General features: G+C 33.5%; 1 protein-coding gene and 3 pseudogenes across 3 annotated transcripts in view; 3 read left to right on the forward strand and 1 right to left on the reverse strand.

Moving 5' to 3' along the window:
- The window catches only part of LOC143205649 (eukaryotic translation elongation factor 2-like), a 497,146-nt pseudogene that overhangs the window by 365,406 nt on the left and 103,777 nt on the right, over nucleotides 1–27,963 (forward strand). The gene's annotated exons all lie outside the window — the stretch shown is intronic.
- Nucleotides 1–27,963, forward strand: part of LOC143205762 (eukaryotic translation elongation factor 2-like) — a 232,309-nt pseudogene that overhangs the window by 126,593 nt on the left and 77,753 nt on the right.
- LOC143205673 (gametocyte-specific factor 1 homolog) lies at nucleotides 21,823–22,721 on the forward strand. Its single transcript, XM_076418768.1, has 4 exons — nucleotides 21,823–22,008; nucleotides 22,060–22,222; nucleotides 22,276–22,407; nucleotides 22,471–22,721. Exons 1-4 carry the CDS (start codon nucleotides 21,992–21,994, stop codon nucleotides 22,708–22,710), a joined length of 552 nt encoding a protein of 183 aa, XP_076274883.1. The 5' UTR covers nucleotides 21,823–21,991; the 3' UTR covers nucleotides 22,711–22,721.
- LOC143205658 (translation elongation factor 2-like) lies at nucleotides 24,324–27,679 on the reverse strand (annotated as a pseudogene). The gene is made up of 5 exons (XR_013007843.1): nucleotides 27,497–27,679; nucleotides 27,000–27,415; nucleotides 26,461–26,941; nucleotides 25,967–26,138; nucleotides 24,324–25,019 (listed from the first exon to the last, which is right to left on the reverse strand). The product of XR_013007843.1 is annotated as a translation elongation factor 2-like (transcript).

Raw genomic sequence — 27,963 nt, forward strand, 5'->3', positions numbered from 1 at the left:
ATCAATTTAAAATTCAACGATTAATTTATACTATAAAAAGAATAACATATTTTTCAGAATATATCCCTAGATTAAATAGAAGTTAGGTTAGTTCATTCAGTTATTTGTAATGTCACAATTGCAAACTTAGGCAACACTCGCAAATTTCTTCAAATGTTTTTAAATTAAAAAGGTCCTATATAAAACGACACAATTTAAAATATAAACTCTTATACCTAAAAAATCATATACTTAATATGCCTGTAATAATATATTTGTTTATATTAAAGTTAATAGAGCATACAAATTGCATATAGAACTAATACTAATTTAAAAACAACAATCTTATAACAATTTGACAGTTGCCATGGTATCATAAAACATTCTCCATAGATTACTTGATATATATTATTCGCAATTGAAATGACAGAAGTGACAGTGACAGAAGGTAGTATATAAGTAGAGATTATAAGAGTAGTGTACTTTTTAAGTATATAAGAAGAGTGTTAATTGAAATAATATAAGTAAAAAGTGAAATGTCGAATAAAAAAGTTTATGTAGTTAAATTGGCATCAATTAACTCAGCGAACCGACAAAATATGGATAACGAATTAAGCCGACATGTTGTCCTAGACGCAGTGAGTAAGACCGAAACGTTACCAGAATTGCAAGAACCACCATGTTCTCCAGTTGTAAAATTTGGATGGCACACAATAGACCTGCAGCATTTGCCTTACATCATTGTCGGTGATTTAAAATATGTCTCCGTTAGAATTATAAAACATAGGTTGTGTAATAATTTTACGAAGTTTTCACCAGAAGTCCACCAGTGTTTTCAAGTAAACTATGATCCTCTGAATAAATGGGAAGCGTGTTTATTTAATGAGATTAATTTGCAACATTGCGATGGTCAATTTGGAAAACTTTTATTCATAGAAGGCAGAGATACGAAGATGTTGTTGGAGGACTTTCTGCACATGTACGATTTTCTCAAATTCTGCGGTAGAATTATGTTCGCTTTAAGTAAAAACATGCACAATGATATAAACGAGGATTCCTGCGGATTTCTACAAATTGACGAAAACAAATTTATACCCTTTGTGCTAAGAAATGGCGAAAAATATTCACCGATGTTCTGTTTCGAAGGAACCTGCTGGCAGCTGAAAGACAAGTTCGTGAAGGTCACCAAATGGGAGTTAACTTATTTGCGGTTTTTGTTTAGGCTTCAGGGCCTAGAGAAAGAAGATGTTCAACTAAGTTCTTGTGATTTAGTGAATATTGTGGATGTTAGGCAATATTTTGATCAAGAAAGCTTCGTTCCCAAATGGCCCGTTGTAGATTGCACTTGGATGAGTGTAGGCAGTCAAATGAATGGAAATGTTAAATAAATAAAAATTTTTAGTCAGTAACATTCCAAATCTTATTATAGGCTGTTAAATTAGTATTAAGTTCACTAATATTTTTCTTATAAGAAATTAAAATTTTTTGTTCTATTATGTGAAATTTGTTTTTTCATCAATAAACGTACTATGTTAATTACTGCTTATTATTTTTGAACAAATTATAGTGGTCCATAAAACCTGCTCGGATGCATGTCCATATAGCCTAATGTTTCTCTGAGTTTATGTTTAGATTTCAGGTTAGATTCAATTATTCGGCTTTTTTCAGTTACAGAGTTGAAATATCAACTATGGCATTTTATTTATCATTAAGTGAGATAGTTAGAGGTGGTTTTGAACAAGTTGTGAATTCTTGCAATTTATAAAACCTCAAGTAGATGACTCATTTGATAACAGCTGTTGGTAAGTCATATCTAAAATTAACTACAGATTCGTCATCGCCACTGTCATCTACTCGTTTGAACGAGGAATATAGCTGATTACAAATTACTTACAAATATATAATTTGAAAACAAAATCAAAATAATCGGTATATCAAAAACATTGATGATATAACAACAATGGCTTATTTTTGTTCATTTGTACGTTTATTTTTTCTTTTATATACTGGTATTTTGATTATAGTAATATAACATGGCATAAAAGGTAAATAGTGATAAATAAAGAGAAATATCATATACAATAAGGATTATTATTAAGAAAAAAAAGGTTATAATTAAGAATTGTTAAATATTTGGGCTGAGTTATATGTATCAAAACTATTAAAACAAACGCAAAAATTAACATATGTTTATAACGAAATATTTTAAAATTAACAAAGCACTATATAATATAACACACCAACATACACATAATATTAAATAATAAATAATCATTAACTTATAGAATTTTCTTATTCCTTGTGGAATAGTGTCCAATGGGTCCTTCAAAATATAAATTCAAGCTCCTAAAATATTCGCAATAAAATTTGTAAATAGAATATAGAAATGAATAAAATCACCTTTATAACAACAATACTAATTTGATGTAAAATCAAGTGGCTGGTGATGAATTTTTGTTATTGTTATATGTCTCCGTTCGAATTATAAATGAGAGAATTTTCTCCACGATGAACAAATATTCACCAGAAGTTTGTCAGAGCCTTCGAGTAAATTGTTATCCCCTTAGCGAATACGAAGCTTTTTTATTTAATGAGATCAATTTTAAACATTGTGACGGTTCATCTGGGAAGCTTTTATTCGTAGAAGGCAAAGATAGAAAAATATTGATGGAAGACTTTCTGCAGACGTATAATTTTCTGAAATTCTACACCAGGATCATGTTCGTTTTGATTAATAATATATGTAATGACATACATGAAGATTGCTGTGGATTCCTGCAGATTAATGTAGATAATTTGGTACTTTTCGTGGTGAGAAACGGCGAAAGGTATGCCCCGGTATTCTATTTCAAAGGCGACTGTTTGTAGTTGAAAAACAAGTTCATAAAGGCCACCAAATGGGAAATGACATATTTTCAGTTTTTATTCAGACTTGAAGACCTGAAGAAAGAATTCCTCCATCTCAATTCCTGTGATATAGTGAATATTACCGATATTAGGCCGTATTTTAATCCCCAGACCACTTTTGTTCTCATGTGGCCTATCACAGACTGTGCTTGGATAAAAATAGGCAATCTGATGAAGACAAATGAAAACACTCAATAGAAGGAAGGCTGAAATTCTTTAGCTAGTAAGGTTAGAAATGTTATTAGGTGTTACGAGCTTTTTAACAAGTATTACTAGATTTATATATATTGTTCTTATAAGGAAATAGAAATATTATAGTATTAAATTTTATATTTATATTTTATTCGAAACATAATACTGACGAAACATTATAGGAAAATTTGAAGTCAGCGTCATCTGTCGTTAAAATATTGAAATATTTGAGCACTAGTTAGGAATCACTATTGGGTCTAGTATGACTGTATCATTTCCCATCACATCATAATACAAATTGTCCAATTTTTTTTAACTTAGATGATGATTCATAAATAAATTGATATAACAAATAATATTTTAAGGTATATCAAAATAATTGAAAAATTGGGTGTAATTAGTATGTAAAAATATATATGAGTTGAAATGAAATAACAAAAATAACTTCTAATTTGGATTTTTTCAGTTCTTCTGTCATATAATCGATATTTATAATCATTTATCTAGCATCAATCATTAATGAACTTCAGTCTAGGTAAGATTTACCTCGGATACAAGTGTAAAAGTACATGTCCCAATTCAAAGCACAAATATCAAAATCAAATAGTTCCCGGTCGCTCTTTCTCATTTCTTTCCATAGCGTTTTCACGTTGCTGTTCTCAAACTTCCACTCCTTTGTAGCATAGTAACTTAATATATCTACAATTTGATTTATCTTCTTGTAATTCTCTCTGGCTCTACAACATAATATAGACATTTTCAAATAATGTTTTACATATTTTTCAGATATTTTTGGGTTTATATTGGGTTGACAAGAAAACATTTTACATATGTATGTACATAGTATGTACAACACTGAACGTCTCTTTTTTACTAAATAGTGTTTATCTGTTCCCCACGGTCCAAGAGATGATTTCAGAAGAAATCCGGTCTTACCCAGCTTGGTTACCGGCGTGGCTGATCGCAGTCACAGATTTTCTTTTTCGTATTATAAATAGTCAAAAACATAAATTTACCCAGCAGGATTCGAAACTGCTACTATCGCAACAGTAAGAGGGCCTTCCTGTCGCCCTTGACCACTGTGCCAACGAAGCCGGCCCTTTAGATTTTGTTTATGGCGTGAAGAATTCACAATCAAGATATACATAGCTCGATATCTCTGAAGACAAAAATATTCTCACACTGAAGTTTTTGTAGGACAATTAAATAATGAGGTTAAATGGTTAAACTTTTGGAAGTTGCAATTCAACCCAAAGAAAACCCAGGCCGTTATAATCCACAGAGAATCCTGTATCCTCCCACGTGTAGAAAAAGCAAATTGTCTCTAATAATTATGGTTCTCTATAAGACATACTCCTTTATTTAGACGGGTTAAAGTAGTCTAAGTACATCGGCCATGAAGAGATGAACAAATTTAGAAATAGCGGAGAAAAAAATTTGAGCGCCTCATATACAGAATTACTCAAATACATTAGTGCAAAGGTTCAAAAGGAATTTTTCACTCATCCCTTTTCAAAAATTCACCGTAGTATAATCGCAAAATTCCTATACCAAATACTTATCAACACCAAACACGCGTTCCACATCAACAAGGACTTTAATCAGCTGACCAAACAGAATTCCAAAAAAAGCAGAGTTTATTAAATAAATTAAAGGTTCCTATGGTCTTGAAAAGGGAACGAAAAATTAAAAATGCACATATGTTTGTCTATAATATCTAAGTTAATTATTCTTTATTAGTTATCCGTACAAATTCGTTCAGTTTGCTTTTTAAAGACTAACCATATCATATGATAAGCCGTAGAGATTAGTTATTAGAGTCTTCAGACCACAGGTGGAGGTCGCGGGTTCGATTCCCGGTGGAAACAACGACTTTTCGTGGGTGTTCTAGTTTGGTTAATGCCTGTCAAATCAGTTAGGTTAGGTAGCGGACCCCGGTGCCTGAAGCATTTCTTATTCTCAATCATTGTTCCTTTATTCCTATTTTTCCTCAAACAGACTGCAACTTTACTTGACATGCCCATTATAATACTTAATATAATAACTGCATAATTTGTTGAGCAAATATCTAACACCAAAAAGAGAAAAACATAATGTTTTTAACAAGAAAATTAATCCGACTTCAAAAAATAAATAAGGAACACAGATAAGGTTTTTGTTTATTTTTATTTAGTTATTACAAGGATTATTATGTACATATTTCAAATATTCTTTTTGCAATGGTTAAGTACAAATGGATGACTTTACAATGATGACAGAACAGAAAGAAGGCTGGTGCTTTTATTAACTTAAATTAACTTTTCATATATTCCCAGAATTTTTCAATGATGCTGCATACAGTGCATCAAAATAGGTCGTTGTGGTAAATGAATCAAGTGAAATTTTCCATAGTCACTAAGAGATGGACCGTAAGAAAATATAAATCGGCATTGTTGACCAATTACATAGAGGGCACCTAATGACTCATTCGCTAATCGAGGCGGACGTGGTAACGGGTCGGAACGATGGGAATGCTGAGATGTACATTTTTCGGATACAACGGACGACGCCTTGACCGGAATTCATATAGGTTCTTGGAGTCTCTCGAAGAAGATCTTGCTGACGTAGTTGATATACGATTGTTATTGTAATCACCGTTGCAACCCCTAGTATATTATCAAGATTGTGACCATTATAATGTTTGTTGAATATTTGTATTTTATTTATCAAGAAATAAAAGTATTTCTTACAGGACATTGACACCGTATCAGAGAGTGGTTGCATTATAGGCAAGTTAACTGGGAGATTATTTATAGCAAACCCAAGAATAAGGTCAATTACATTCTTTACCTGTACTATTATATATAGCTTGACATTCAAATAGTAACAATGTACCGGAATTTGATAGATTCACTTGTCTTAACAATTATAATGTTATCACTTACAATTTGTAGTTTAGATTTTTGACAAACAAATTTTGACATCATAGTTGACGGCACAGCTTGTGCACTAGAAGCATCAAATGAGGAGGTTTATCACGCCATACAGCATTTTTTCGCTAATTCAGTTATTTCTAGCTTCTGTTCTGATTAGACGATAAGCAAAGTTCCTACACAGTCTGATTTTACCATTTTAACGGGGATGGTCCATTGGCTATTTTATCACTGTCACCTCTTATGTTAATAGAATAATTCTTATTTAACTCACTATTACAACCTCAGCACAAATGTTATAGTATTTGAAATGTTCGTTATATTCTAAACACACACACTTGACAGGATAAATAGAAGGCCTTTATTCGACCACAATACTAGTTTATTGGTCCGAAAGGTAAGACAAGGCAATATGTTTCAATCAACGAACAAGATTATTTATAGCAAACCCAAGAATAAGGTCAATTACATTCTTTCCCTGTACTATTATATATAGCTTAACAATCAAATAGTAACAATGTACCGGAATTTGTTTGAAAATTTAAAAATATTATTTTAATTTTTTAAATTTGAAACTGTTCTGGAAACTACCGGATAGAAACACAGACGTACCTAATATTACCAAATTAAAACGGTCGGAGGCGTTGGCAATTATGCTCCCCTAACTATTATGTTAAATACGAGTAGGGCAGGAAGTTTCGTAGGTGGGTGTTTTGGTAACATTTTGCGAATATATGGAAATTTATGGAAATTTTGGCGAAATGTTTCGCCACGTCCAACATGAAACTGCTAAGAGCCGCGACGGAATCTGATTCGTTCATTTCGTTCTATGGTTTGTTTATTTTGCACCCCATTTTTAACGTGCCCTATGTAGAGAACAGTGTGGTCAGCTTTTTATAACGTTTATAGACTAAATTATTATTTTATTTTATTACTAGGTAGAAGTCCGTAGTTGAAATGTATTCCCGATCTATGAAGTGTTGTGTGTCCGGATGCACAGATAGTGAGGAAATGCATCATCGTTTTCCGTTAAAAAAGCGATCCTTAAGAAGTGAGTAGAAAACTTTTAAAATCCTAAACTGGTTGGTTAAACATGAGGCATAATTTATTATCGTTACCACGTGAGATATTTGTGTGATACATTTAAACCTTCCTTTAAGTACTTATGAACAATTTAATTATGGTGAAAATAATATCACGAGCCCAGAACATGTACAAATTGAAGTGGATCAAAATCAAAATTATATCGAAGGTAAATTGAAGGACTCAATCACATCTCTGTTCATAATTGTTAATTTCAAAACTGTCTTACTTGGTAGCACCTATTTCCATCATTCCAGGCCCGCAACCAGGGTGTTCGAAGCAAGTATCATCGACACTTGAACAAACTCCAGAAGGTAAAGGTAAAGTTTGTATTCATTCAACTAGTATCCCCCTTTCTGCTCATTTTTACTGTTAATTACTTGACTATAACTTCAGTCCAGCTGTTCCTATAACAGCAAACAAAGTTTTACGTTGTGCCGTAGTGTATATCTCAGGTTAATTAGTATAACATTTTAAAAAAGATATGAAATATGATTTTTGTTTACATACAATTATGAATAAATTAGTAGACCCACAAATTGAGACTGATTTTATAGAGACAAGACAATATATCGTGTCCCAAACTCTAACAAAATTGTTTTAATATACAAGTAGTCAGTAGGTCTTTGAGCTATATCTTAAATTATTCAGCGATTTTGCCATGTCGATTATATAACAAAATTTTTGTCAAATGTTTTAAAAAAGTAAATTAAAACTCCTTCAATTGTACATTCCATAATGATCTTTCGGATAAAATATTAAAAGTACTGACGGAAAGATGGAAGAGGTAATTTTATTTTGCTATGCACCAAAGTTTTTTGCTTATGGTTTATATTTATGTATATAATATTTATATTTTATAGATATATATTTTTTATATTATATTTATATTTTTAGATAAATTTAGATAAATGTATATAAATTTACATTATAAATTTATATTTTTTGTGATATATATATATATATATATATATATATATATATATATATATATATATATATATATATATATTTATTTATTTATTTAATTGAATTTAATTTAACAAATTTATTTCCAGAAAAAAATTGTTTTTTATTTAAATTTCACGCCAAGGCTGTTACGTGCATTTCGCTTTGTGTTCTTAGTGGGGAAAATTGCGCTTCTTCGAGTGCAACCGCAAATTTTTTTTAACCAAATTATTACTTAATTAGTCTTTTTTATAATTTTAGATAGTTTAATTTACGATTGTATTGAAATATAATTTATTTAGTTTATTTAGTTTTTGATTGAAATATTTAGTTTATATTATTGTATACACTAATTTTTTCTATATATATTGCTTTGTTTTATATTATAATAGTAGAATTAAGTAATTATATAAGAAAATCAAATTGCTATGGAAAGACAAAACATGGAACAAAAGAAGCTTTTCTATTTTGAAAACTGTACGAAGTTATATACCTGCTCTAATTTGAATGTCCATAACAAGAGAATTTCCTGCTGAATCTTACAATAATTTTATGTTTTAGAAAAATATCTGCATTAAATCTGAAGGGTGTATTCATTTTTAAATATTTTACTTGCGAAAATAAATATAGCAGCAAACAAATATTGAAACAGCGTGGATCCAAAACAAAGCATCCTGCTATTAATGAAGATACCAAAGTAACAAAAATACTGTACACATGTAAGTTATGCGAGCATACTACAATGTAAGCGAATCTTCTAATGAATCATTTACAGTCAACTCATAACTTAAACGTTGAGGAGTTATTGAAATTTAATACCTTTAAAGAAATTCAAATATGGGAAAATGATATGGAGCAAGCCCCAACCTCGTGTCAAGAGAGAAGAAGCTATATTTCTTTATATTGTGCTAGCATAATATTTCAGGGTCCAAGGAAGTTCAAGGAAGAAACAAGATAAATACACATTGCCTAGCAAGTATTAAATTATAACAAAGGTGAAGAATATGAAGTAGAATTCACCAAAACATATTTTGGACATGAAAATACCTTAAACTCCTGCAGCTCTCGAAAACAAATAGAGAATAAATTGTAACCAAATGAGCAGCTAAAATACCATTTAATGTTATAGAGGATGATGTAAGACACGATGTGGATATTACTAATGTAAGAAGAATAGATTTAGTGACTCACGAAGAGTAAAGTAAAGAGTAAAACATAAAAGCCGCTTATGGTTTTGAATCCACAGCTAATAGAGATGAAAATGACGCCATAAGTGTAGAACCATGGGCAAATGAGTTGAAAGATACAAGATGTATACTGTTATATAACCCACAAGGTGGATATATGGACGTCTACCTCAATTAGAAAGAAGATGATAAATTTGCAGTTATTGGCCAATGTTACCACAATCTTAGTGAGTCTATATAACTTAGACCCTTAAGAAATAGTCCAGAGAAAATCGATGAAGTGGATGTAACACAAATAACATAACTTTATCCTAATGTCCTTTATACTTAAATAAATTATGTTTATTGTAATATTGTTGTTTTGTATTTTTCCTAATTTCATAAGTGAAACGTAGATATATATGTATTTGTTTACCTAGTACATTTAAACATGTCAGTAATTGTAATTTCAATTATCGCCCATCGTCAATTTCATTTATGAGGTCTAATTAATAAAAATCCCAAATAAGGATTTCAGTAAATCATTAATATTAGTGTATTATAAGGTGGTTGATAAAATAATACTAGATTAAGGGTATGCTTTTGGCCATAATCAATTTATTTTATCAGTACCATTTTAATACGAAATTGATCTTACAATATTTATATTACAAATAAATCAAAAGAGTTTTGAATGTCTAGTTATGCAGGTATTAGATATTTCGTATATTTTTGAAATGAATAGCTATTTTGAACTTAAATATCGCTTTGTTATAACATCAGCATCATTGATGCATATTAGAGTATTTACAAGAAAAATAAATATCAATATGCCTTAAAATTGATTAAGATAAATATATGTATATTTAGATAGGTAGCATATTTTTATTTAAATTTGGGAATTTTGATTATTGATATTCAGAGAAGGTTTTAGGAGAGACCTGAAGGATCTACAACGGATTTTCAAGTTTAATATTAAGATATATTAAATGCAACTTATATGTTTATGATAAATTGATTATCAATCCTTATGTATTTATAAATCCATAATTTTAGTATTATTCCTCTAGATATTACATAATAGAATAAAAGCGAGTTCTACTGTTAATATTTTCTCAACATTTTGGCCAAAAATACCGACGAAGACTTGTACTATTCAAGAAAATCATGAATGGTTCCAAATATCTATGGTACATAGAAATCGATCTAGTAATGCGATATTTTAGACCGTTTAATTTAATATCAGTTATGTTTTTTATTAAATTTGAAGGAAAGTGTAAATGAACTAGACGGGATTGCCACTTCTTTTTAAATGTACAATTTGTCCACATTTTGACGACATGTTGTTGTAACACATCCTAGAGATGTTAGAACTTCATAACACATCATTTCCAAAGACGCCATGTTCAGAATCACTACGCTTTTCTTATTTTCTATTTCTAGTGTCTTTTGTACCACCCTGATTGAGTTTCATGATAATTTGTTCATAGAGTGTTCCAGTTTTCTCTTTCTAATTTCCATTTATTATTTATAAAATCCTCCTTTATTATGTTCATGTTATAGACATTTATTGTTAAAATTAAGCCCAAGATATATTATTGGAGGAGATTTTAGAATAAACAGAAAAAGTGAAAGTGCCATCGGAAAAAAAGGTCAGTACAGTAGAAAATAAATGCAAAATGTCATAAAACGTTAAGAGCCGAAACTGAATATCTGGACCACAAATGCAGGGTAGGATAATTTTAAACATAAAAATAACAGTATTATTTCAACAACACGTAAAAAATATGAGAACACTACACAAAAAATAGATAAAATGGAAATATCGACATCAGGATATCACATATTGCAGTTTTGAATGTAGAAAACACAACTAGAACCCAGAACGAACGGGCACTCTACAATACGTGGATGAACGAAAAATCAGAGAGGCTTGAAATCGCATTAACCAATATTCAAAAACAAATATATGCCCTCCAGCTACAACTAAATAAACAAAGCTCTGAAGGCAAGGACAAACCACCAAGCCAACAAAAGCAGTCCAATTGTTATATACGAAACAGATGAAGAAGAATTGCAGAAAGAAATAGGCTGAATAACGGGTAAAAGTAAAAAAATAAAAGCAAATAATTCCCCGGGGATCATCATCACAGCAAATAAAAGTAAAACCAAATAATGAACAAAATAAAGAAATTAGAATGCCCAGGTCACCCCCAAGTATGGTAAGTAATATTACCGACTTTGACTTGCTTTACGATGAGGTCCAAGTATATAATATTCAAAGCAACGGTACTGAACAATGGACAAATAAAACTCGACGCCGAATGTCGTACAATATTCACAAAAATAATAGATTGTTCAGAGTTGCTGAAACTGTAATGGCACTCTTATGACGACAAAAAAAACAGAGGCATCAAAGCTATGACAAGAGCGCTTCCATCATCAGCTAAAAGTGAAAAATTAATGCAGAACTAAACCAAAATACAGTGCAAAATGCAGAAACATCACGCTACCTTAAAAGTATTCCTAGATATGCAAAAAATAGATATTTGCCTAATATCAGAAACCCATTTAACAAAAGAGTCCTTATAAAATTTAGAGGATATACATTTTATCATACCATACATCCAGCTAACACCGCAAGAGAAGGAAGTGAAGAAGAAGATACAATCAAAAAAAGGAAAATTATTTGAATGTCCTAAGCAACCTGGGAGAAATATTTAAAATTGGAGTTGATTTCAATGCAGAAAATACTAGATGGGGACCCAGAATGACATTAACTAAAGGCAATGAACGGCATAAAGCAGCTGCTGAACAATGATGTAGTTACATGTCAACTGGAAAACCAACTTATTAGCCGACTAATCAAGAGAAAACCCCAGACCTGTTAGATTTCTTCATAGTAAGAAACATAACAGCCAACTATAAAAAGATCGAAGAAAATTTTGAGATAAGTTCAGATCATACGCCAGTGATTCTGACGTTCAGCGAAAATATAATAAGACAAGAAAGAAACCCAACATTAACAATCAAGAGAACAGACTGGGAACGATTTGCTGAACAATTGAACAAACGAATTTAACTAAACGTACCCCTCAAGGCAACTGAACAATTAAATTTTGAAGCAGAGAAATTCGTAGTTGATATTCAACAAGCTGCTTAGAATAATACTCCACAAATTAATAGTACAATTAAAGGAATTAATTATCCAAAAGAAGTGAAGGAAATGGTAGCTGAAAAACGTAAATTACGAAAAAAATGGCAACAAAACAGAACACCTGAAAATAAAAATAGTTTAAACAATATAACTCAAAGAGTGAAAAGGGAAATAAAAAACAAAACCATAAATGATTATCTGAGAAATGTAACACGTGATAAAGAAACTGATTACTCAATCTGGAAAGTCCCAAAATATTTAAAGCGTTCATGTCTACACAGTTCGTCTATAAGAGACCTATGTGGAAATTAGACCTATATCACTGCTCCCAATAATATCTAAGGTTTTGAAAAACTCCTGTTGAAAAGAATAAAACCGATCATATAAAGAAAAAAAGCCTAATACCAACACACCAGTTTGGGTTTTTAACAAGCACTCAACAATTGACCAGGTCCACAGAATAACAGATGTTATTGAAAAAGCCTACGAAAGTAAAAAAGTATGCTCAGCTATATTTTTAGATGTAACACAAGCCTTCGATAAGGTTTGGCATGAAGGCCTTATGCATAAACTACAGAAAATACTACCAAAACAACACACCTAACTATTAAAATCATACATTACAACCATAATCTTCAGAGTCAAACAAGAAGAAGCTTACTCTACAATAAAAGAAGCTAAAGCAGGTGTACCACAATGAAGTGTACTGGGATCAATGCTTTATCTGCTCTACACTTGTGATATACCTCAAATGGAAAATATTACGAAGGCTACATTTGCTGATGATACTGCGATTATAGCTGTCGGAGATAATACTGAAGAAGCCTCACGAAAATTACAACAGGCAAGTGACAATTTAAATAATTGGACACGTGCAGTTCATAATATAAACAGACCGTACAAGCACCAATAAGATTAAATAACACTATATTTCCATATAGCAACAACGCTAAACATCTTCGAATGAATCTCGATGCAAAACATCGCTGGAAGGAACATATGAAGAAGAAAAGAAACGAACTGGAGTTGAAAAATAGGAAAATCTACTGACTAATTGGAAGAAAATCACAATTAACAGTATATAATAAATTGCCAATATATAAGCAATTACTAACACATATATGGACATACGGAGTTCAATTATGGGGATGTTCTGCAAAGAGTAACATAAATCAAATAAGTTTTTCAGAACAAAGTCCTGAGAGGTATTGTGGGTGTACCCAAATACTATAGCACTTGTTACCTACATCGAGACCTTCAGATACCCACAGTCAGTCAAGAAATCAAGAGAATTGCAAGGGAGCATGAGGAAAGATACCACCAGAACACGACATAGACTCAAGAAAATCAAATCACCTGATCTTGTGTAGCATTGTGTAGTGAGGTGCATATATTAAAAAATTCAGCAGTGACACGTATAAACATTATTTCACCAAAGACTGAGATAGGGCCGATGGGTCCTCCTAGTTATATACCTAGATTTAAGTTATTACAAAGACAAATCGTAGGTTAGACGGAAACGACTAGTAACAATATAATAACTAAATAATAAAAAAATGTTAAACATACAGCCTGAGGTTCACGATTAATAATACCTGGAAAACCCAGCGAACTATTCGCAGCAATAAATATAATTACATGTAATTATTACTCTGGGCGCAAACCCACTTACTGGGGCAGTAAAAATTATCAGACCTACTGGACTTTTACATTTCGAAAGGCATCTCTTCAAATTAAATACAAATCGAGAGATTTTGCGAAGTATCATTTGATCACACTCCAGTATTGTTAGCACTAGATGCGACAAACCGACGGTTATAGAATCTGCAATAGATACAAATCCTGTTCATAAGACCGATGTTGTTGTAAATCAGATTTCTCCAATAGAAGTTGCCACAGAAATTTATATTAACATCAATCCTAAAAAGGCTGGTTAATAAAAGATATATTGAATATTCAATGCCTGTTTGAGACTGAAGCATGTTTCGGAATTATTTAATGTTGCTCGAATTCATTTGCTTAAAAAACCTGATAAACCAGTAGACCAAGTTATATCTTACCAGTGTATTTCGCTGTTACCTACGATATCAATATTATATGAGAAACTGCTGTTAAAACGCATTAAGTAATTTATAGAAATACCAGATTTCCAATTTGCAGTTTGAAATCACCACTCAAAAATGGACGAAGCGCATAGAGTAACAGCGGTACTTAAAAAGGAACTCGAAGAAAAGAAAAACTGCCCTGAAATATTACTGGACGTCTCACAAGCTTTTGACCGGGTACGGCATTTGGGATTAATATACAAAATGAACAGATTGCTTCCCCCCAATTACTGTCGACTCCTCGAATAATAACATTTTGAAAAAATTTAGAGTTTTAGATGCACGAGCAATCTCTACACTCAACCCTATTTCAGCTGAAGATCCACGTATCCCTACAACAGAAGAAACAATACTTGGAACATTTGCCGACGACACAGTTTTCATATTAAAAATTGTCTAAGTTGTCTAAGGCTGTAGATAACGTACAAGTAGCGGTAAAAAAATCTACAAATGGACTAGAGACTGAAAAATATGGCTTAATCGCTCCAAATCCGTCCATGTTAATTTTGAATTGAAGTAAAATGACAAATACATAATTATTCACTTGACAGATGCCTGATTCAAGCAGAATCAGCTAAATACGTCGAAATATGTCTCGATAGTAGGTTAAACTAAAAACCTCATGTTAGACAAAAAGCAGAGCAGATTAGATTCAAAGTCAAGAAAATGTATTGGTTAATTGAAATATACTCTCCACTTAACCTAAAATCAAAGAGATTGGTTTATCAGTCAATCATAAAGCCAATTTGGATCCATGGTGTGCACATAAGGGGTTGACAAATGCCATATATTGATAATACGCCAAACATCAAACAGTTTTGCGAATAATTATCAATGACCTCGAAATCAAATGAATACAAGAAGTGATCCAAGATTTCGCCTTGAACTACGGTTGCATAATCACAGTAACGTGAAAGCTATACAGCTATTGGACAACACGCGGGAAATCAGAAGATCGAAGCGAACCAAACCAAAGGAACTTGTTTAGTGTATATAGGTGTATCAGTGTATAGGTGTTACATTACCCATAATTCATAATTTATGGCAAGCCAATAATAATAATTGTACGGTTGCTTCTGTTAATATAAATTATAACCAAAATTAATATAACAAAAAATTAAAAACTAATCATTATTGTATGCCACTCGAACGTATTCTTTCGGTGGCGGCTATTCCACAAACAAGCGTAACCATTCAGAGCGTATTCTTGAAACGTAGATACGGCTCCGTCAGACAGATGGATCAGGTGTCGTTCCCTACATATATAGAAAAAATTACAAATATTCCACAATAACGACAACTTGGGGTTATCACCGGCAAGCCTTTTGTTAGATCTCTGAAACCTCTTAATTCCATATTTTCCAATTTTAAAAAAATTTATAGGTCTTTTTGATATTCTAAATTTGTTTAAAATTTCTTGAAATCTCTTAATTCCATATTAAAAAAAATAAAACATATTTTGAAAAATGTAAAAAAATTATAACATCTGATAGTATTTTAATGTATCCTAACTTTGATAAGCAATTCATATTAACAACAGATGCTTAAAATTTTGTAACTTGTTTAATTCTTTCCGACTTGAGGGATAATGGTAAAACGGAACGACCGGGTAGCTTCTCGAATATTAACAAATACGTAAATAAAATACTAAACAATTGAAATAGGATCATTGTCAATTGTTTGGAAAACTAATCCTTTTAGACCTTATATTTTTACAGAACGAAGACCTGCGAAAGCAGATAGCTGACGTTAAAATGTTCGCAAAAGCCCAAACAGACGGAAAAGCTGGAAAAGAGCGAAAAGGCTTCCGAAGATCTCAAGGAAGAAATCAAAACTCTCACAGCTACGATAACACAATTCATGAAGCATCAAAAAGATGCCATGGAAGTAAAGATTCCCGCTGCCATAGAAATCCAGACCCAGACACCAGCTAAACGGTTTCACCTTGGTGGGAAAAAGGAAAAGAGGGCCCGGCAACAAGGGAAAACAGGCTCCCAAATCACAACCCAATCCGGTAGCCAAGCCGGTCACTAAATCTACCCAATCGAAAGCCAAGGCTAACGTACAGCCTTCGATTACAAAATTTGCCACCAGACCAGTGCAAAACAAGCCGACCACCAAGACGGCCCCACAGCCAGTACCGAAACAAGTTACCACAAGACCAACCCAACCTGCGTAGGTAAGTAGCCAGGCCACTAAACAAGTCTTAACCTCCACAGCAAAAACAGTGCCAACCGTTTCGGCGACTGTTTCTCAAAGTCCCCCAAAGGAAAAAATTCCGCCTATAGTGCTCCGTGACAAGAAGAGGTTCATGGAGCTCATTAAAATTACTAAGGCACAATCAATAGACATCATAACCCGAAACAAAAAGGAGGGCATTTTCTTATTCGTCGCCACAAGCGACAATTACCGTAAACTTACTACCCTGCTCGAGGAAAGGAATTACCCTTACCATTCCTTCTGTCATCCGGAGGAGAGAGCAGTGCAGTGCTTCAACTGCCAACTTTTCGGGCACTCCAGCTCATATTGCCGAGCCCCCCCACGTTGCGTCAAATGTGCCGGGCATCACGACACTAGATACTGTACCAAAATCCCAGAAGCACCTCAAAAGTGCAGCAACTGCAGTGAAATTCATACCGCAAACTTCAGCGGTTGCAGCTGCCTTCCTGCTCCAAGAAAACCAAAAATTCCGACCGAAACCAGGCCTCCACAAGGTTCTGCATGGAGTAACCAAGGTGGCAGGAAGCTAGCCCAAAAATTAGCCAGCGCCACCCAGCCTGCTCCAACTCAAACTCCTGCTCCAACCAATACACCGGACCTTAACTCCACAATACAGGCGTTTACTGACCCGCAGGCTTTCCTGCAAGTGATCGCCCTGGCTCACCAACTTGCACGTCTTTTTCCAAATGTCGCTGCCTAGGCGGCAACACTTACCTGTCTCTATAACTTCCAGCAGCCTTTAACTCTTCGAAATGGCTGTTCCGAAATCTCTTATACTGATGACATGGAATGCAAATAGCTTACGCGGAAAGCAAGCGGAATTGGAAGATGTCATGACATTCTATGACGTCGACATCGTGCTCATCCAGGAAACTTTCCTGAAACCTTCGCATCGTCTCTCTTTCGAACACTTTTTGGTCTACAGAAACGATAGAACACCGGTGGAACCGCTATTCTCGTTAGAAAAGGAGTCAAACACGAGCTCCTTCCATCGTTATCAGTAAACAACTTCGAAACAACCTCCATTAAAACCGATATCCAAGAACGTCCCTTCGTGATTAAATCCCTGTACAGGAAATCTTCTGCATTCAACTATGCCGAATACCGATCACTCGTGGAAGGAAAATTTCCGAAAATAATAGGTGGCGACTTCAACGCCCACCACCCCATCTGGGGGTGTTCCAGAGCGAATCCCGCAGGTAACGCCATCGTAGCTCTAAGTGCAGATCTGGGCTACGGTCTTGCCTTGCCAGATGAACCCACCCATCACCCTAGTACAGTCTCTCAAGGCGCAGCAAGAATCCTTGATTTCTTTATTCTTCAAGACGTAAATCGTGATTCCGAAGTTCGAGTCCTTGACGAACTAGACTCTGATCATCGTCCGGTCCTTCTCAAACTCGGAATCTGCGCCACCACTCAAGTCCCACTAACAAGATTCAGGAAAAAAACCGACTGGAAAAACTACCAATCTCTTCTCCTGAAATTCGATCCAATTCCGAAAATTAACACACCAGAACACCTCGAGGAAGCCGTACTGAAGCTAACTCGCGATGTTCAGTCTGCTCACGAATCTGCCACAGTCAAAATTTCATCACAACCCCAGCCGTGGAAAAACAACCTTCCCGCTTCTCTTAAACGTGAAATTCGCATCAAAAACGGTTTATGCAGATTAGCTCGATTCACCCTTGATGCTGCTTCACCCAGAGCATGCAAGAGGGTAAGGGCGGCCGTCTCGACTTGGCGAGCAATGAAATGGAACTCATTTCTCGCGGACCAAAGGCTGGATGGCCCCCTTTCCTTCTGGCGTGTCTCCAAATGCCTCGTGGAGAAGACGCACAATGTCATCCCTCCCCTGAAGTCAGCGGTTACAGGAAATTTCACAGTCACTGACCAAGAAAAAGTCGAGCTCCTTGCGGAGACCTACGAAGCTCAAATGAAATGCCTCCCACCCGCACAGAACACTAAAGCTAAAGACATTGACATTGTCATCAACGAATCCAACTCCGTCAAAAGACCAGTAACCCCCGCCTTTCTTCTCAACCATTTTGTGTCTCCAAAGTCTCTACAGACTATGATCGCCAAACTTCAAACCAAAAAATCTCCAGGTTTCGATGGAATGTCGATTACCCAGTTAAAAAAGCTCCCGCATAAGCAGCTTGCAGAACTGGCAAACATCATTAACTCCATCATGAGACTGCAACACTTCCCGGCGTCTTGGAAACACGCACATAAAGCGGTTATACCCAAGAAAGGAGCAAAATCATCTCCATCTGATTACAGGCCTATCAGCCTTCTCAGCGCCATTTCGAAGCTTGCCAAGAGGGCAATACTCTACGCTCTCAACTCTTTCACAAAGGAAAACAACATCATTCATCAACAGTCCCACATAACCCGGTCCAACTTGTCACTCCAGGGCAAGTCTCCGCGACCAGGTATGCGTCATGCATTCCACCGCCTGATTTTAGGCCAGAACAAAAAAAAAACCTTATATTTTTGGAGTAATATTTCAATTAACCACCGATCACAGATCATAAACAGTCAAAATCTCGAAGTACAAAGAAAAATATTAAACTATTTTTAAAATTATTTTAGTTATAGTCACACAGTAGTCGTTATATTGTAGGCAAATTTACATTATTTGCCTTAATACATTTTAGTTCCATTTATTCATTTATGTTCTTTTTGCTGCTGGTTGCACTATGATGTGATATGAAATATGATAAAATAATCCAAATGAAATCGAAGCGCCCTAAAAATTTAAATGTTAGAAAGCGGAAAAATGAGGAAAACGAGACTCAAACTTTTAATACAAATCCTAGTACTATGCAAAATTATATTTATTTATATTGCTTAAAACTATATTATATTGCGATATTTTAGTATTTGCAAAATCTAATTAACAGAAAAAATTATTTAGTATGTTTGTGAATTAGGTTAACGTATTGCAGACTTAAGACTAACTGCAAAATTTCAATATGCAGCTAGCCGCAAATCTGTAAATCCCCCACTAAACTATTTTCCCTATATGTAAATAATAATTTAAAATATCGACAACGTAGCAGTCGATTTGCCGTCATTTTGCCCTCGAATGACAGATTTTAGGTGGTGTTTCTATCATCTAGTAGATGTTTCTGCACCACAGTCATCATTATAATGAAATGCTATGTCTTGTTATCACACAACAGAGTAGGAATAGGGATTTTATGAAGATTTCTTTTGTTGGATTCAGCATGGGCCTTTTTGCAATGATTGAGTACAAACAGATGACTTCTTTCTTGATTTAAATTAACTATTCGTATATTCCCAGAATTTTTTATTTCTATTGCCGCTTCAGAGTAAAAAGATATAGTCCGTATTCAATGTTACTTAATACAGTTCGTCAAAATAGGTCGTTGTGGTAAATGAATCAAGTGAAATTTTCCATAATCACTAAGAGATGGGCTATAAGAAAATATAGATCGGTATTGTTAACCAATTACATAGAGGGCACCTGATGACTCATTCGCTAATCGAGACAGACGTGGTATCGGGACCGAGCGATGGGAATGCTGACATGGACACTTTTTGGCTACAAAGGCCGACGCCTTGACCAGAAATCATATAGTTTCTTAGAGTCTCGAAGAGTATTTTGCTGACGTAGTTGATATACGATTGTTATTGTAATCACCGTTGCAACACCTAGTATATTATCAAGATAGTGACCATTATAATATTTGAATTTGTATTTTATTTACCAAGAAATAAAAGTATTTCATACAGGACATTGACGCCAATTCAGAGAGTTGTTGCATTATAGGCAAGTTAACTCGGAAATTATTTGTTAGTAAACCCAAGAATAAGGTCTGTTACATATTTTTCCTGTACTATTATATATAGCTTAACATTCAAATAGTAACTATGTACTGTATAGTATGTACCGGACTTTGACAGATTGACTTGCCTTAACAATTATAATGTTATCACTTACCCCTAATTTTTAGTTTAGATTAATTGCATATCCAAACCATTCTAGCTTGTGCATTAGAAGCACCAGATGAGTAATTTTACCACGCCATACAGCATTTTTACGCTAATTCAGTTATTTCCAGCTTCTGTTCTGATAAGACGAAAAGCAAAGTTTCTACACAGTCTGACTTTACCATTTTTGAAGGGGATAATCCATCGGCTATTTTATCACTGTCACCACTTATTTTAATAAAGAAATTCTTATTTAACTCACTGTTATAACCTCAGCACAGATGTTCTAGTCTTTAAAATGTTCATTATATTCTAACCTTATTTGTTTAAATAAGAGGCCTTTATTCGACAAAAATACTACCTTATTGGTCCGACAGGTAAGACAAGCCATTGCGTTTCGATCAACGAACTAACGGAGACTGTTCTGGAACCATTCGGAGGTGCGGCACGGGAACATATCGACAACGTGCAGTCGACTTAATATCATTTTGATCTTGAATGGAAGATGTTGAGTGATATTTCCAACTAGTGTCACATTCCCGCCGAGTTAATTTGTTTAATTTTATGTATTCCTTTCACTTTCAAGGTCAACTTTTAAAAAAAGTATATGGATATAAGGGATGAATAAAATATAAATATTTTTTAACAGCTACTGCTACTGGAATATACTTCGATATTTCACAAAAAATATGTAGATTTTTTAATAAAAAATAAAAATATTGATATATAGGCCGATGTTTTGTAAATACTGTAAAAAGTATATTAATAAGTATATTAATATATAAAATTAAATATCCGTTTTCAAAGTATATTAATCGTTATGTTTCGATTATGTTTTACATTTTAGAAAGGTTTTTTTTCACAGATCATGTTAGAAATAAAGTCAGTATTATAAATTGCGATTTAACATACACACAGGGCACGGCCCAAAAAAATATCGATATTATTTAAAGATTGTAAAATGTACATTAAAGTATCGAATTTTTTAATAAATATTTTATTTTAATTAATGTAGAGAAGCTAATCTTTTAAGGTTAAGTACCAAATTTAATAGTTTATTTAAAATGATTAAAAGGTTTTATAATATTTATGGAATAATTTATGTAACTATCGATACATCGGAAGTTACAATCGATTTTCTTTCATCATCTCTAGTTTATTCTTTAATCTTCCATATATGTAATCAATAAGAAAACATAAAATATTTTGATAAAAGAATTTGATAAACAATGTTTGCTTCCTTGAAATATTTCAAAGTTTAAGTGCATTTATTCACGTATAAACGTTTATAATTTAACTATTAACAATTTATATTAGTGTATACTTTAAAATATCTTAAAAACACATAATACAGAAATTTAAACAATGGAGATATTAAGAGAGTAATGTATGACCAAAGAATTTAAAGATAATACTTAACCGATATTTTACAGTCCCAATGAAAAAGTTATTTGTCCTTACAATAACTCACATCACATAAGAGTATCAAGGATGGAATTACATTTGAAGAAATGCAAAGCTGCTAACAGCGGGAATATTGTACTAGTCCCTTGTGATTATAATACATGTCACCGTGTACCACCAGAAGAATTAAATGTAAGGTGTATTATTTATTAAAGAAAACCAATACAGTACTTTTTTTATACTAGTTACACCATAGTATCTGCCCGGATAAAAAGTGTATAGAATTGCAGCTAATAAAAGAAGGCAGTGAAGTTGAAAAGGTGGTAACACCTCTAGAACCTATTATACTTGTACCAGTTGACGATAGTTGGGATAACGTAATTTATGATTTTAGAAAATCCTAATAATCTATAAATATTACAATTTTTTTGTATTTTTAGAGTGAGGGCCCAACTTATAATGCAGAGCGATATTGTCTCGAACATCAAGTATTAAGACGTTTAGACACAGAGTCTGCTTCAAAGAGACGGAATTTTCGGAATTCAGAAAGACAGAGAATAGGACAACTTACAGACACTGCCGTATCCAATAAATTATGTTATAAAAATGTGCTTAATGTATGTTTATTATCTATATATGATTTAATTATACAGTTAACAAATATTTTTAGAAATAAATAGTCTATTCCTTGTAAAACTTATTCCGTATTTTATTTTTTTATTGTTAACATATTCATTAATTTTTTTATTTTATTACCTCGATTATCTATCATTTGGTGTCTTGATATGCCAATAAGTAGAAGCCTTGTTAAGTATCAAGGTCTGCTTGCTTAGGATTAAAAATTAAATGCTTAAAAATTAAATAAATGTGTATTATATTTTTTATGCGCCAAAAGTGATAAGCTATAAAATACATAGTAAGATATTAAACACTAAATGAATTCAAATTATTTTTTGTCTTTCCGCTCAAAGTAAGTTTATCAAAGAGGTTGGACATTAGGAGGTAACAAGTGTTCGATAGTTTTACACAATGAAAATATATATTCTATTCTCAGATCATGTTAGACATAAAGTCATTAATTTAAGATGCGATTCAGAACACAAATACATAGAGCAACTGGAAAGAACATCGATATCTAATACAAATATATAGTTATATTTAGGAAAGTAAAGAGGGCTTGCAAAAGGGGCATACCTATGTGGGGTACTCCAACGATAAGAACAACCAATGCACGTGACAACAAATTAGCTGATGATATGAAGGGTACCAAAAACTGGGGGCCATCACGAGCGACGTAGCTATGAACGTTTACTGCCAGGCTGCCAGCACAGGAGTAGCCAACCAATCGGTAGTCACCACAACAGACGTGGAAAGGTCTACATTACGGACGACAATGTGATGACAGCCAGCCCTCCATCACTTGGGATGCATGCAGTCTGACGAACAGAAAGTTTTTACGCCAGCAGTATAGAATAGTTCAAAAATTAGGAATAGAGTTATCATCGTTTGATCAAAATATATAGATAATATTTAAGTTAAGTTCATAGTACCACCGAACTCCTGTCCGTGCAAGACGTATATTATAAGGATCATAAAAAAAAGAAAACAGAAAAAGAATCATTGAATATACCAGACCATTAAGAGAATTTAAAATGGTGTCTGGCAGTCAGACCTCACCGAAGAAATAATCTGCAGGTCACCCCAAAAAGTAAAAAAATTGTTTTCACAGAAGTTATAAAATACACAGTATGGAAAGTATAAAGAAAGTACACAGTATGAAATGGAACTATAAAGAAAAAATCATCAACAAGGTAAGAAATTTTAAAAGATCAAGTAGTTAAGAGTATGTCTCCATTATAGAAAAACCAGAATAACAACCACCATATTCCAAGAGCAGGTCGGAGTGAAGTTTTGCGAGGTCAGGGTGGCCGAATTTTAGACACAAATAATTGATTAGAGACGCCTATATGGTAAATGCGCTTTTAAGCACGATTGCATAAATAAGTATTTTGCTGCCTTGAAATATAAATATGTAAAACGCTACGGAGCAAGATCGAGTTATAGCCTCACGGGCAGGATGAAGATTCCGGCATCTTAATTAATTCTGTGATGTGGCCATAACCGACTTATTCATAAAGTATAAATACAGAGCGGCTCAGCTGAATTCAGTATTTTAATTGCCCAATTACCTTCACCAAATCGGTTCTAAAAAATATTATAATGGATGCACATCGTCAGGAAAGTAATTTTAACCTTTGTGTCATTTTTTATGGTCAAGCATTAAAACAAGTCATTTTTCCAAAAAAATTTATTAATTAATTATAAAATCTATGACAAGAAATATAATAGTTTATTGATGAATTAACGTTTGAAATTTAAATACTAAAAACATTGATAACATTAATTGAATTTTACGATTCATATGAATGCTATAAAAAGACAACTTAATAAACCTAACAAGTTCACGGTAAGATGGAATGTACTACCTTACTTCAGTTATCTGGTATCTTTATGGACTCATTCTTCTACCCACGCCCACCGCACCTCTATCGGGTGGACCTTAAAAATGGACAAAACTGTCCTCTCAAGTTCACCGAACAGCGAGTGATTCTTATAGCTGTATTTTACGCCTTATTCCAGACCAGGCTCTAGCATACATGTATACCCAAATATATATTAAATTGCTCATCCTTTTTAAATGCTACAGTTCGTCGGATTGCAGCCTTCAACCAAAGTACTGTCAACCCCTACTGTCCAATTCCCCAATTCTCCTATAATTCGCTTTCTCCAGCAAGTTTGGACTCCCTCAAGTTGTTATATTTGGGATTTAAAAAGCAGATGCAGTCTGCCGTCTACTCTCTGATGAGAACGTGGATCACGCCCTTTTTATTTGTACTATAGAAAAAAATGGATTGTCATTAACGACGCGTTTACATTTTGTCCAAGTATTGACTGAGATCTGGAAAACTTTCTTTATTTTATGTGTATCCTGAAAAACAACAAAATAAAATATTAGATATGTTAAAAAAGAATTTCGTATATTAGTACAGTACTTTTTATAATAAATAAATAATCTGATAAATAATTATGTTTCCAGAAAAATTATAATATTAAAACGGAAAATTCAATAATAAAGCAGTTCGGTCAAATATTAGATACATAACTTATGGTATGGTTTTTGGTATATTTTTTAAACATATTAAACTGGAAGAAATATCTCCAAAAATTAAATTATAAATGCGAAACATTATAATCATATTTTTCAACAAGCATGTTGACACATTGTGAAAACCAGCCAATTAAATCTATAGCAGAAATCAGGTAATTTTGGATATCTTTTAATAAAACATTTGTTAATATAATAATTTTGTTAACGATCGTTAATGTTTTATTAGTTCCGCTATTCCAAATGGCCAAAAAGTAAGAATTCTTTAGAATCGAAAGTAATATACCATTAATATAACATATCTTGCGAATGTTACAACACATATAGTTGGACATATAATAATTGGGTGGATGCGCCTATATACTGAATCGGCTTATATATTGTTGAATAATTAAATGTTAAGAGTAGTTGTTTTGTATATAAAATCGTAAAAACGCTACGGCGCATGCTCGTGATAAAACAACCCGGACAAAATGAAGATCCCTCACTCTTGATTCATTTCTGTGTTGTGGCTTTAATCGAGATGTTTTTAAAGTATAAATATGCATGGACTAAGTTGTATCCAGTACTTTAATTACTCAAATACCTACAACAAGTCGATTCTAGAGAATCATCTGAGAATGGATAGAAGGCCTAAATCAACCGGGATATAATAATGTAAACAATTCAAAATTGCTACTTATACAACGCTGTATCATCTGGTGCCGCTTTCTGAGATATGGAACGTATTTCTAAGATGGAGTGAAAATTTAATTGTATAAAAGATTTACCTGAATTTCACACTGACAAACAAGTTCAATGAGTCTGGGCTGGACGTCTGCCCAGACTATTGAACTTCTAATAAGATATTGACTAATAGGCAAGCATAAAGACAACATACGACGGGTTGTAGGAATGATCTAACCGCCACCACGATGGATTGCTTTGTTGCCCATTGGAATCCTGCAAATAGAATTAAGAATAAAACTCACTCCATTAAATATGATTTGAAAAAATAAATTAAGAGGGCGTTGCCATTTTTTTGCTTATTAATTGGTATGATCTATAAACCAAAAGCCAAGTGGAAGATTCATCTAGACAAAAACAGGAACATAATTAGTAACGTTGTTCTTAGTGTACTAGATACCAGACAGCACATTTGCTTCAAAATTTTCAGACGCCTGCAACTTTTCGTTCAAAATTCTATATAGTGCGTGTTTTATTTGTTCCAGAGTACGGAAGAAATATTTTAAAATTAAACCAAAAGAACTGTACACTAACTCACCTAATATATATCATTCTCTAATTATATATCCGTCTAAATAATTTATGAGTATCCCACTAGCTGATTAGCATGTCGTTTCAATCCTTTTTAATCAATGTTATATTCACTGATGAGACTCCAAGCTTTTATATTGCAGAGCCTTATAAACTACATCTTATAGACTACATGTTGATAGAAATCCATACGGCATATATTTAAAAGCCTGGAACCTAAAATACTTGGGCCAATATCTGTTGTATTTGTTTGGCGACTTTGACAGGCACATCTGGTCAGATTCTTCGCTGACGGTTTAACGGTAAGATATAGTAGTATACCTTAACACGTAGTACAGTAAGACCCAGTAGGGTCGAATGATGATCCCCCTCCAAGGCTTCCAGACAAATTTCTAAGTGGAACTCTCCGGCACCGGCAATGATGTATTCGCCAGATTCTTCAATTACACATAGTACCATAGGATCGGACTTGGCCAAAAGTTTCAAACCTGAAGTCAAATGACACAGACAATGATAGTCACACAATAAAAGCGAATATTTCCGTACCTTCTACGGGTTTTTCTGAACGGGCCGGATTCTTCGGTTCCACAGCTACACGTACTACGGAAGATAAGCTGAACTTCTTGATATTCAAGTTCTGCTTGTTTGTGAATGTGGTGATGGTATCGGGCTTAACCAAAAATTGATCCACACCGAACAATCTGTAAATGTTTCCAGATGGGACATTTTCCATGACTTCTACATAACGATGCATCATGCGGATGGTTCTATGTATTGTCTGCTCGTTTAAATGTTCTTTCTTGATGCCACATATTTCAGTTTTAGGATAGGGGCCTTCATGCCTTTGGCTAATTTACCGGAAAATACAGGAAAAAAAGCGTGGAAACGACCTTTATGAGAAGTGGGTACCATCTTAGACACATACATCGTCAGAGGACAGTTAGGATCACAGTTCGTAATACCTAAAAACAAAAAGGGAAGTATAGTAATTTGCATATGCTAAAAAAATAATAAAAAATTGGTAATTGTTGCTCAGTTTATACCAATCATTCACAGTGAATCAGCATAGAGTTGTAAACTACATATCGTTATGTACAAATAAAACCTAAAATTTCACGCGTTTTAAACATCTATACATGTGGACCCTTGTATAACATTTCCATTCTGTACTTCTAAGCAGTTACTGGGGATGGCCAGTGAACATCAATCATCTGAAGCAAAGTCTCACTAACAGGTAACCACGTCCGCTTAAATTGTTTTCCATCCTCATCCTTGTCTTCATATTTCAAGTTAGTGTGGAGAGAAGGGCTTCATAAAAAAATTGATTCAGACCGAACAAAGTGCAAATATTTCCAGATGGGACATCCTCCATGGCTTCTATGTAACGACCAATCATGAGGATGGCTCCCTGAATTGTCTTCTCGTGTAAATCCTCTTTCTTGAGGCCACATAGTTAGGTCCCAGGATAGGGCCCTTCATGCCGGTAGCTACTTTACCGGAAAAAACAGGA

This window comes from Rhynchophorus ferrugineus, unplaced genomic scaffold (genome assembly GCF_030347505.1).
Source record: "Rhynchophorus ferrugineus isolate W39M unplaced genomic scaffold, kcgeb_rfMv2 rfM14, whole genome shotgun sequence".
In the NCBI taxonomy this organism is placed as follows: Eukaryota; Metazoa; Arthropoda; class Insecta; order Coleoptera; family Curculionidae; genus Rhynchophorus; species Rhynchophorus ferrugineus.